At 40.6% G+C, this 11,994-nt stretch overlaps 1 protein-coding gene across 2 annotated transcripts in view; it reads right to left on the reverse strand.

The window, feature by feature from the left end:
- The window catches only part of KDM4C (lysine (K)-specific demethylase 4C), a 379,345-nt gene that overhangs the window by 85,794 nt on the left and 281,557 nt on the right, over positions 1–11,994 (reverse strand). Inside the window, exon 18 of one of the 2 annotated variants that reach the window (XM_012647399.1) lies at positions 2,629–3,477. The exons of the other annotated variant lie outside the window; for it this stretch is intronic. Within the exon in view, the coding sequence (XP_012502853.1) occupies positions 3,460–3,477 (18 nt within the window). The 3' untranslated portion in view covers positions 2,629–3,459. Of the gene's footprint in view, positions 1–2,628; positions 3,478–11,994 lie in introns of those variants that run through there. 2 annotated transcript variants of the gene reach the window in all.

Below are 11,994 nucleotides of genomic sequence, written 5' to 3' on the forward strand. Positions count from 1 at the left end.
TATTTCACTTTTGCTCCCATACCTTTGGCTGAGCTCCTAAGCCAAGGGTGGCTGGGTAACGTAGACTAGCTGTGGACCTGGGGACAAGACAACACCGCGGATCTGAGTCAGCAGCTGGTGAATAACGTACACAAATTTTGCTATAAATACAAGGCCTAGATGAAGTTTTCTTCAGTACTTATTATCTCATCTGTCTTTACTTTGCTCTTCCAAGACTTGGCCTCAAAGCCTGTACCTTTATTTGTCTACCTGGGAATAATACACTTATTCTATAAAGCAAAAGGGGTCATGAGGAAAAAGAACCAGCACCCCCTTCCGAGGCTCATTCTCATACAGGCCAAGTTTAGGAAAAAGTACATGTTAAAGAGAAATCAATTTCCTCTCAGCGCATTCTACTAATACTTTTAGAAAAGTCTTCGCTTAACCGTGGGGAACACGGATCCCAGTTTGGGAATCTCTGTGATATAAAACATTAGAAGACATACAGAATCACAGAATTCTGATGTGTAAAGTACAAGTACAACTCACAGAGGCAAAAACTGAGGTAAAGGGAAGTTTGTCCAAAGTCGCTCTTAAGGTTAATGTACATAGTGGGGCCATTCTTTACTCCAACAAACCCATTTTGGCCTTTGGCATCAAAGAATGTTTCTAGCTTTTATTGTAAGTTGAATAGAAAAGAGTTAATAGCAGGCCTGAGACTGCTATCCCTTGAAAGTCCTGCTTACAAAGTTGGCCCTGGGCAGGCATACAGGAACTTGGATTTCTGGAGGGTTCTTACCATTCCCTGATAAAGGAGGCTCACTGTGCCTAATCTGTTCATACTAACAACACGGCTCATGCTGAACCTGTAAACCCACTTTCCTTCTAAGAGTCTGGAATTTTGGTACATGCTAGATGAGGGGGTCTATGTGATTGGCCCCCAACAAAACCCTGGGCACTGTTTAACAAGCTGATTTTGCTTTGTATCCTTTCACTGTAATAAATCTTAGCTGTGAGTACAACTATTTGCTGAGTCCTGTGAGTTCTCCTAGTGAATCGCTGTGCCTGGGGGTGATCTACAGGACCCCTAATGCAAATGTAAATTACATTTGACAGACAAGTATAGATTGATTTCAGGATATTAAGGAAATAGTAAGTAAAGATGGAAATTCAGTATACCTTGAATTTAAATTATTTTTTGATATGGAACCTCTAGAAAAGGGTGAAGGTAATTTATATTCAATTTAATTAAGCTATGTACTTTTAAAATGGTAGACAAATGAAAATTATACAAAATATAGATCATGGTCTTGGCTAACAAGTAAAACAAGGATTCTCTGAAAATTACTACTAAAGACACCAGAAGGGAACCTTCCATGTTGAAAGGAACCATTAAGGAGAACATGAACATGGAATTGTGAACATTAATAAGAAAAAAAGTGCCCAGAATTATAAAGAAAGAAAAAGACAAGATAACATACAGAGGCTGTGTTGAAGACAAAAGGAGGCAACCTGTGAACACTCTCTCTGCTATAAGCCGGTCCCATGTCCTTCCCACTGGAGTCACCAGGCAAAAAGTCATATAAAAAACTAAGGTGTTTAAATTACATTTTCTCTAATTTTACATTTTACTTCCTTTTCCTTTGATTTTATAAGCAATATAAAATTCTGTAAAGACGATGCAAAGTACACAACAGCATATATAAAATCATATTATAAAAATATCAATATCCTGTCATCCAGAGGCAACCACAACATGGCATAATCCCTGAATGAGTGTTTTCCCTATGCAGTTTTTACAATTAATTGGGAACATTCTGGATGTAAAATTTCTATTTAATTTTTTTTTCTCATCAAAACACGGTTTAAGAAGAATTATTAGTGACATAAACCAAACAGACATGTTGATGAACTTTCCTTCAAGCGTGCTGGAGATACTCACATAGGGAACCTGGAGGTCTCTTACCCCATGGCCCCAGTATCTGCTGGCCAAGGCACCCAAGAAATCCAAGGTGAGAGGGTGACCATGTGCTTCCTGCCATGGCTCAGGTTTATATTCGACAAAGATCCAGAAATGAATTGAACACAGATGCCTTTCTTGATAGGGTAACTGGTCTGTAAGCTGAAAAGGTGGTGCATCCACTACGTCGCCTTGATGGGCTAATTTCCACTGTGGAGGCCCAGGCAAGAGGATGAGAGACTCGGGGTTGATGATGCAGCATAAAGTTGTTCCTGGGAGTCACACAGGCCCCACTTCTCTCAACTCGACCACACTCCAGAGGCAGTACAGCCACAAGTGGTTGAAAGTGAGGCATCCTGACACTTAGTGGCTGTATGACCTCAACTTACTGAATTCTTCTTAGACTCAGGTTTATCAAATGTAAAACGGGAATAAAAATATCAACCTCAAAGAGTTGATGAAAGATGACTAGACAATGCAATGCCTACCCAGCACAGAGCAGCCAAAATGAAAAAGAACTCTCAACACAAAAATATTAGTATAGCTTATTAATTATACTGAACAGTAAGCTACTCTATTTCGTATTTACTTTTTTTTAACCCCTGGGCAGGGGGGGTGGGATATGACAACAAATTTATGTCCAAAGCAATGCAAATATGCAAATCCAACTACAAAGACTAATCCAAGAGCCATGCAAATGGCATCTTTGATTCACCATATTGTTGGTGTTCCATTCCAAATGCTAATGACCTGTCTTCCCACAGCATGTGTGATAACATGAGCTTCAACAACAGGTCCATTCTCAACATCTGTCAGCCGGGTTTCCACATCTATTTTCAAAGCATATATCACCCAGACAGAACTTTGATGAATGAGTAATAGTTTCACTTAAACTGAAAATATGTCCAGTTGCTTTGTTATGCAGCAAGAAGACAGGATTCAGACTGAGAGACATAAAGTGGATTCCCCAGGAAACAAGACTCTGGGCCTGTGATGTGCTGCAGAATTAACAGCGTTACCTCTGAGACTCCTATGAAAATGCCTCCCTCCATGCTACAGGAGACAACCCCAGAACATACCCAAATCATTAACGTAATGCGCCTTGGAAAGATTTCGAAAGATTTTTGATTCCAATCACAACATGTAATAGGACATGTTGAACTCAATCACAAAGGTAAAGAGCAACTCCAGGACAGAGAAAGTACACTAGTCAAAAGAAGTAGCTTTACCCACACATTAAGTCAACAAACGGAATTTAAAATAACTGAGTACAAAGTCCCAAGGATTCAAGGGAAAATGACAGGTTAAAAAGGAGAAGTCCATGGTTTGCCTGAAGCAGGGGCTCAGGCTACTGTATCTCCACCCGAAAGATGATGCTGGCTGTTCCCACTCAGGATGAGAAACAGTATCTTAAACAAGATAGTGGAGGAGGGGATGCAACCTTCCAGTTCCTACTGAACTGAAGTTTTCCCAGCGAGCCTTCACTGTTACTTTTGTTGTTGTCATTGCTGTTGCTGTGTCTACATTCCCAGTCTTCCCTCAAAAATACAATGTAGTGTAAGTTTTAAAAATCGAATATGCCAGATTTTAATGAATTGTACTGGAAATAGCACGGGCTTTCGCATGAGACAGACTAATTTAATCCCAGCTCAATCACTTGTCACATGTAGTACTAGAAAAAAATGATTACCATTTATCTCAGTTTCCTTAAAATCATCTCAGTTTCCAGTAAAAAGGGTTTGGAATCATGCCTAGCACAAAGCATCACGAGAAGAAGAATTTTGATTTCTTCTTTTGATATTTTCGCTGTTCTTTCATCACAGAATGCCTAGACCGGGGCCTGGCAAAGAGGAGACCGAAACACGAAATGCATACATTAGTGCTGAGGATAAACACGTGATGGCAGCGGGCACAGTGCTCAGTGCCAGGCTCATTGCAATAAATGTTAGTTCTATCCCACAAGCTGCGTTGCTATCACATCTTTCCATAAGTGAGCACAAGCAAGGCTTGACTTATTTTGAGAATAAACTAACAAATTATTGCAATCAAGATTTAATTTTTTGCCCAAATTAAAATCTTTCAGAATGACTAGAGTATGCCCAGGAAAAGGAGTCTCCCTCTTTATCCACCAGCTTGTCCTTCTGCTAAGTAAGTGTCATAGTCCATTTTCTGTAGCTATAACAAAATGCATGACGTTGGGTAGTTTATAAAGAAGAGAGGTTTATTTGGCTCGTAATTCTGTTGGCTGTAAGGTTCAAGCTCTCAGTGAGGGCCTCAGGCTGCTTCAACTCAAGGCAGAAAGCGGAAGGGAAGCCAGAATATGCAAGGAGACCTCACAGTGGGAGGACACAAGATAGAGAAATCAAGGATGCCAGACTCTTTTAAACAACCTGCTCTCTCCAGAACTAATCCAGTCCCTCAGCAAGAACTTACTCCACAGCGGGAGGGCGTTAATGTAATCATGACAGATCTGCCCCCATGCCTCAAGCACCTCCACAAGGCCCTACCTCCCAACACTGCCAAATTGGGGATCCAATATCAATGTGAGTTTTGGCAGGGACAAACCAAACCATAGCAACTGACCTGTAACCTCTTACAGGTCAGTTGAATTGAAAAAACAAAACAAAAAAACAAACAACTAATTGAGCATAGATAGAATGAAGACAAGTAACTTACTACACATAAAGAAGCATTAAGCTCTGGGATTTGTATCGGGGGACACTGACAAAACACCCCACTGCAGAGCTGTTTGGCTAACTACATCTTATGCCCACCATCACAGCTTGGATGCTCTCTTCTGAGGTCCAACTGGAGAGAGAAAAGTGTTTCAGATCCCTACTTCTGCTCAAGAAAGGGGATTCTGTTCACTGCCTCACATATACAAAGTAAGGAAACTGTCATTCCCAAGGTTGGAAATCATCCATTCACCATATATGGTAGAAGATCTTGTCAGACATACTGAGATCTCTGTAAATTCCCAAATTCATGACAACCTTCTCACATAAAATGTGTATCCTGATATACAGAAGCAACAAGTGTGTCTGTCAGCACGCCAGTGCTGGATGGTTAGCTGGGCTCACCCATTATCTCAGTGATGCCCTATACAGCAGCCCCAGGACTCTCGGCAAAACAACTAACTACAACGGTCTGGTATTTTAGGGTGACTCCAAGTAATTAAAATTACAAAAAGTACATAGGTAAGTTGTTAAACTCGAATTTAATAGAATGCCTGGGATGTTGCAAAAATATCTGCATTGCTTTTTAATATAAAGGCAGTCATGTGGACTTTATCAAGACTTGTTCAAAAGCATAAAAATAAAGTGATCAAACATTAATTATACATGACTTTCTAAACCAAAGTTTTCATTCTGGTCAAAATTCAAGAATAGTTTTAAGTGGGAATGGAACAACGGGTATATGCAGTCATAAAGAGGTGTGATGGACAATGAAAACAAAGAAGGGGGAAGCGGGAGGAGGGATAAAAATTACCTATTGGGTACAATATATGCTATCCTGGTGACGGGTACACCAAAAGCCCTGACTTTAGCATTATACAATTTTTTTGTTGTGTAACAACGACAAAAAAATCCATGAAATCTATGTACTCCCTAAATTTACTAAAATTTTTAAAAAGCTTATGTAAAAATTACACATCATTTAAGAGATTCAGATGTTAGGAAATAAGCTCAACAATGACATCCTTCCTCCCTATAAAGTAAGATGCACTACGGTCTTTTCATTTGAGAGCAAGATTAGTTTGCAGTTTTTCAGATAGCAAATTCCTATCTAGAACTGTCTTTTTTAAAGCTGTCAATGTTAAAATGCTGTTTCTGGTTAACAAAACCCCTGTGCCCACATCACTGTGAGTTAGGGTTCTGAGACACCTGCCACTAGTGGAGTTTATTAGATGATAGATTTATGTGTCTCTATGCACCTCTCTGAGGCTTTTAGCTGTCTCTGACATACCAACTGTTTGTCAAAGCTTTCCTAAAGATCTGACACCAGGCAAGAGTGAACTAGAGTCTGATGGGCCCTCCAAGACTAATGCGTGAATATTTTCAAACTTAATTTAAGAATACGTCCCCCATTCACTTGCAACCTATATCTCCCAAGGACTAAAATAACACAGACATCACTTAAAGTCCACTGAAATGGAAACCACAACAAAACAAAAAACAGGTAGTGTGTCTGAAATAAGATGATCATTTACATGGAAAATACTGAAAATAATTAACTTCTGCATCTGTTTGTTTTCAGCCTTTGAGAGCCTCAGGAAGCTACCCAGTTCAAAGGTGAGCATAGCCAAGAGTGGCCAAGAGCATGGGAGTTGGGTCAGGGGTCCAGGTGTGACACTCAGCTTCAATTATTAACTATATAATATGACTGCTTTAAGCTTCCAATTTCCCAACTACAAAATAAGAGTTGTCATCATCACTTTGTGACAGTTAAGTACTGAAATGCACTCAGTACTAGCCACTGTGCTAACATCACATGCATCTCATTCAACCTGCAATGACAAAATCATTACGATGAAGAAGGTGTAGAAACTAAAACTAATATCTAATGATTCAGGCAGTAGGATTTTAGCTACGGAAGTAGCTACCTTACTTAGAACATTCTGAATGGAGGGAGATCTATGCCAAAAGCCTTTGAGAGGAAAGATTCCACAGTCACTCCCACAAAGTCCAGTGTTGTCCAGAGGAGAGTAAACATCGTGTGTGAACTGGAACATCACAGTTGCAGACTCAGTTCCCAAAACACCTCCCTTTCTCTGATGATCTACAGTCTTATCTCTACCTCTCCTACTATTTTTCTTCACCACTTTTTCCTTCTCCGTATGTCACCGAGCTATTAGTCATTTCCATATTTAATCTAGTAACATTAAAAATATAGTTTTATTGATGATTACATAATGTATACATGTATTTTTTTTTTTTTTTGAGACAGAGTCTGGCTCTGTTGCCCACGCTAGAGTGCCATGGTGTCAGCCTAGCTCACAGCAACCTCAGACTCCTGGGCTCAAGGGATCCTACTGCCTCAGCCTCCCGAGTAGCGGGGACTACAGGGATGCGCCACTATGCCCGCCTAATTTTTTCTATATATGTATTTTTAGTTGTCCAGCTAATTTCTTTCTATTTTTAGTAGAGACGGGGTCTCGCTCTTGCTCAGGCTGGTCTCAAACTCCTGACCTTGAGCGATCCACCAGCCTTGGACTCCCAGAGTGCTAGGAATACAGGCGTGAGCCACCATGCCCAGCCTGTACGCATGTATTGAAACATCACACTGCACCCCATAAACATATACAATTATTGTGTCAACTGTGAACAAAATTTTTAAAAATATACATGGTTTTATACTTTATTTTCAAATTGCAATGTAATTATTAATAACATGTAGTAAAATTCACGCTTTAATGTGTACACATCTGTAAGTTTCCACAAAAGAATACGGTCATGAAACCTCCATCACAATCAAGAAATAGAATAGTTCCATCAGCACGAAAATTCCTTGTGCCCCTTTGTAGTCAACTACTCTAGCCATCCACAGTCCCTGGCACTAATCAGTTTTCTGTTCCCAGACATTTTGCCTTTACAGAATATAATGTAAATGAATTGTACAGCATGGAGCTTTCTGAGGCAGGGATTGTTCACTTAGCATAATACATTTGAGATTTATCCACGTTGATGGTATCTGTAGTTTGTTCCTTTTTAGTGCAGAGTAGTAATACACTGCATAGATGTGTTTATTCACTCCACAGTTGAAAAACACTGGGTTTTTTTTTTGGTGATTATGAATAAAGGCACTATAATCATAACTTACAGATTTTTGTATGATCACAAATTTTCATTTCTCTTAAGTAAATTCCTAAGAGATTATTGGATGGTATGATAAATTGTATGTTTAATTTTATAAGAAACAGCCAAACTGTTTTCCAACATGGCTATACCATTTTGCATTACCACCAGTAATATATAAGAGTTCCAGTTGTTATACATCAGCATCACTACTTGATATTGTCACTTATCTTGATTTTAACTATTCTGTTGATATATAGTAATATATCGTTGTGGTTTTACATGCTTTGCCTAACAGATAATAACATTAAACATCTTGTCATGTCCTTAGGTGTCATCTATATGTTTCCTCTGGTGAAGTGTAAAATCACATTTTTACATAATTTTTATAGGGTTGTTTGTTTTATTGTTGAGTGCCAAGAGTTCTTTACAGACACTGGAGATAAGTTCCTTATCAAGTATGTGTTTTGCAAATATTTTCTCCATGTCTGCGGCTTCTTTTTTCATTCCATTACTTGTGTTTTTGAAAAGCAGAAGCTTATTACCTTTATAAAGTTCAAATTATAAATTTTTATCACGGGTCAAGATTTTGATATAATTATCTAAGGGATCTGTTAGGACTCCTGTGACCTGATCCATGATCAGAAAGATTTTCTTCGGTAAGTTTTATAGTTTCTAGTTTGATGTTTATTTACAATCCAATTTCAGTTAATTTTTGTACACAAAATGAGTATGGGCCAAGGTTCAATTTTACATATTCAGATTTCAAATTGTTCCAACATCATTTGTTGAAATAACAAACTGAATGCCTTGGAACTTTTATTGAAAACCAAATGTCCATATGTATTGTCGGTCTACTTCTAGAATCTCTACACACTTTTCTATTGTTCTCTGTGTGTATCCTTTCACCACATTATCTTGATTATTGTAGCTTTGCAGTAAGTACTGAAACCAAAGGAGACAGGATGAAGATGGCCCACTAGACATACGGAGCATGTGCCTCCTCCACAGAGAGGAACAAGAATAGTAAGCAGATTAGCACATTTCGAACGGATCATCTAGGAGCGAATGCTAGGATTCACCAGGGAAGCAATGGGAGGCACCAAAAGTAGGTAAGGAGAGGGTTCAGGGCAACCTTCCCAGCCAGGGGCTGGCTAACAGCCCAGAGAAGCTCCTGGATGTGGTAAAACAGTGAGAGAGAAGTCCCCAGGGGTCCACTCTCCCAGACAAGCTTTTACAACCCTGGCTACAAGAGAACTCCCTGACCCACACAAGTTTCTGATCTAACATAGGGAGCTGCTTTGAGATTGCACAGAGACATTGTTCCAGAAATGAGGGTGAGGCTCATTTCCCTCCCTTCATGGACAGGCAGTGTTTTTATAGCCATCATGACCAGGGAATCTCAGCCCCTGGGTCTCTATATTGCTGGATCCATAGCTAACACTCTCCAGCACCCACTCGGACCGCAGCAGCCTTGGGGGACCTAGGGGGACTGTGGGGGTCTCCTGGAGTTGGAGCATTCAAGGAGGGTCCCTTCCAGCCAAGAGGAGAGAGCAGCACACCAGAGGGCCCCTTAGGACACCAGCTCCCCACCACTTGAGGCCTTCTCCTCTCCTCCTCCTCCTCTCCTCCTCCTCCCACTGCTGCTGAGGCAGCCGTGGCTGTTTCCACTCAGGACTGGCGAGGGTTCCAGAGGGGATGGTTAATCCAGGGCGCATGGGAGCAGCTGCCCCACTCTGACAGAGTGCCTGTCACACCTAGGATTCCATGGAGCTTGGAGCTCACTCCTGTCCCACTAAAAAGCCACAGCAAGCGCCTTCATGTGCCCCGAGGACAAAAGCTCCTGTCACCCCTGAGGAAGGGTAGAGCTAGCAGGACTCCCACCGCATCACACCCCTCCCCGCCTCTCTCTTCTGGGAGGAGCCTACCCTCCCTGAGCAAGTCCCTGGCACAGCCACAGCTCCCCAACCTGAGCATTTTAGCCACAGCCCATAGCCAGTCTGGTAGCCCTGCACGCAGTGGGCTGAGATGCCTCCACCACCTCTCCTGCAGCTGGGTCAATGTGGGAACTGGAAATCTGGTTGTTTTGTGCACATAAAGGACAAAACTGCTGTCATTGTCAAGAGAGGGAGGTGTGGGCAGCATGTGTGGCCCACAGTTGCCTGCCTCTGCAGATCTCATCAATGGAGACAGACTTACCGTTTATTTACACTTCTCCTGCCTGAGCAGATCACCCCACCCTTCATTATCACAGCCAGCACCTGGACTCAGGGAGGTTTGAGGGCAAGTTCAACAGCCTGGTCTCAGACTGGTCCACCCGCGACTCAAGCATGTCATCCAGGGGCCTGAGAACTGGAGATGACCTAACCTAGTCCACCACTGCTGGAACCCGAACACTCTTTTAGGGGTCTGAGGTCAACCAACTCAAATTGCCAGCAATACCACAGTGGGGACCTACCTGCATGAGCCAAAAGGCAGTGTACCTCTCCCTCTCTACACTGAGTGGCAGAGTTCCCAGTAGAGGAGAACAGATGAACTACCAAACTATCTTCTGAGCTGAGGGAAGAGCTTCCAGATAAGGAACCAGCATAAGAACTCTGGCAATATGACAGACTCTTTCGAAACCCCCAAAGGATCACACTAGCTCTCCAGCAATGGCCTCCAAATAAAAGGAAATTTGTGAAATGTCAGATATGGAATTAAAAATATGGATCACAGCAAAGCACAACGGGATGGATGAGAAAGTTAAAAACCAACAAAAAACAAAAACATAATTCAGGACATGAATGAAAAATTCAGTAAAAAGACGTTTTTAAAAAGATATATAACAAAACTTCTGGAAATCAAAAAGTCATTTAGGGAATTATGTAAAATGGCTAAACATAGGAATCATACTTATGCCTAAGGAAGAAGAAGAAAAAGCAAAAAGCATAGAAAACCTATTTGAGGGAATAACGGAGGAAAACTTCCAGGGTCCTGCTAGAGATTTAGACATCCAGACATTCGAAGGTCAATGAACTCCTAGAACGGTCAATGCAAACAGGACATCACCAAGGCACATAGTCATCTAGTCATTAGTCTGGCCAAAGTCAAAGTGAAAGAGAAAATCCTACAAGCTGCACAAAGAAAGCATCAAGTAACTTACAAAGGAAAACCCATTACACTAACAGCACACTTCTCAGTAGAAACCTTACAAGCCAGAAAGGACTAGGGTCTCATCCTTAGTGTTCTTAAACAGAGTAACAGTCAGGCAAGAATTCTGTATCCTGAAAAACTAAGTTTCATACATGAAGGAGAATTAAAATCTTTCCCAGACAAGCAAACACTAAGGGAATTTGTCACCACTCGACCTGCCTAAAAGAAATGCTAAAAAATGCTGTAAACAACAAAAAGAATGGCTGATGCTCACCAGTATAAAAATACTCGAAAGTAAAAACTCACAGCTCTTATAAAACAGTATCACAAGGGAAAATACAAAACAACTAGGTAACAATCAACATGATGCCTGGACAAGTACCTCATTTATCAGTATTACCATTGAATGTAAACAGTCTAAATGCCCAACTTAAAACATACATATTCGTGGACTGGATTAAAAATACACAACCTAAATACCTCCTGTTTCCAAGAAACACGTTTAACTTGTAAAGAGTCACATAGATTCAAGGTAAAGGGGTGGAAAAAATATTTCCCGCAAATGGAAACTTAAAGTGTGCAGTCATTTTACCAAAAAGACACAGGCACTCGTATGTTTATCACAGCACAAAACATAATTGCAAAGATACGGAATCAACCTAAGTGCTCATCAACTGATGAGTAGATAAAGAAAATACAGTGTGTGTATTTTCACCATGGAATACTCAGCCATAGAAAAAGAATGAAATCATGTCTTTCACAGCACCTTAAATGGAACTGGAAGCCATAATACTAAGTGAAGTATTTCAGGAATAGAAAAACAAATATAGCACGTACTCACTTATAAGTGGAGGCTAAATTATGGGTATACATGGTCATACAAAGTGGTATAATGGACATTGGGGATGCAGAAGGGGGAAGGGAGGGGCTGAGTGATCAAAAATTGCATATCAGGTACAATGTATGATATTCAGGTATTGGGGACGCTAAAAGCCCTGACTTCACCCTGTACAATTCATCCACGTGTCAAAAAACCCCGTATACCCCCTAAATCTATTGAAATTTTTAAAAAATGAAAAAAATTTAGAAAGGAAGATTTATTCAATTTTGTTTTTCTTTCCCAAA

This window comes from Propithecus coquereli, unplaced genomic scaffold (genome assembly GCF_000956105.1).
Source record: "Propithecus coquereli isolate 6110/MARCELLA unplaced genomic scaffold, Pcoq_1.0 Scaffold267, whole genome shotgun sequence".
NCBI lineage: Eukaryota > Metazoa > Chordata > Mammalia > Primates > Indriidae > Propithecus > Propithecus coquereli.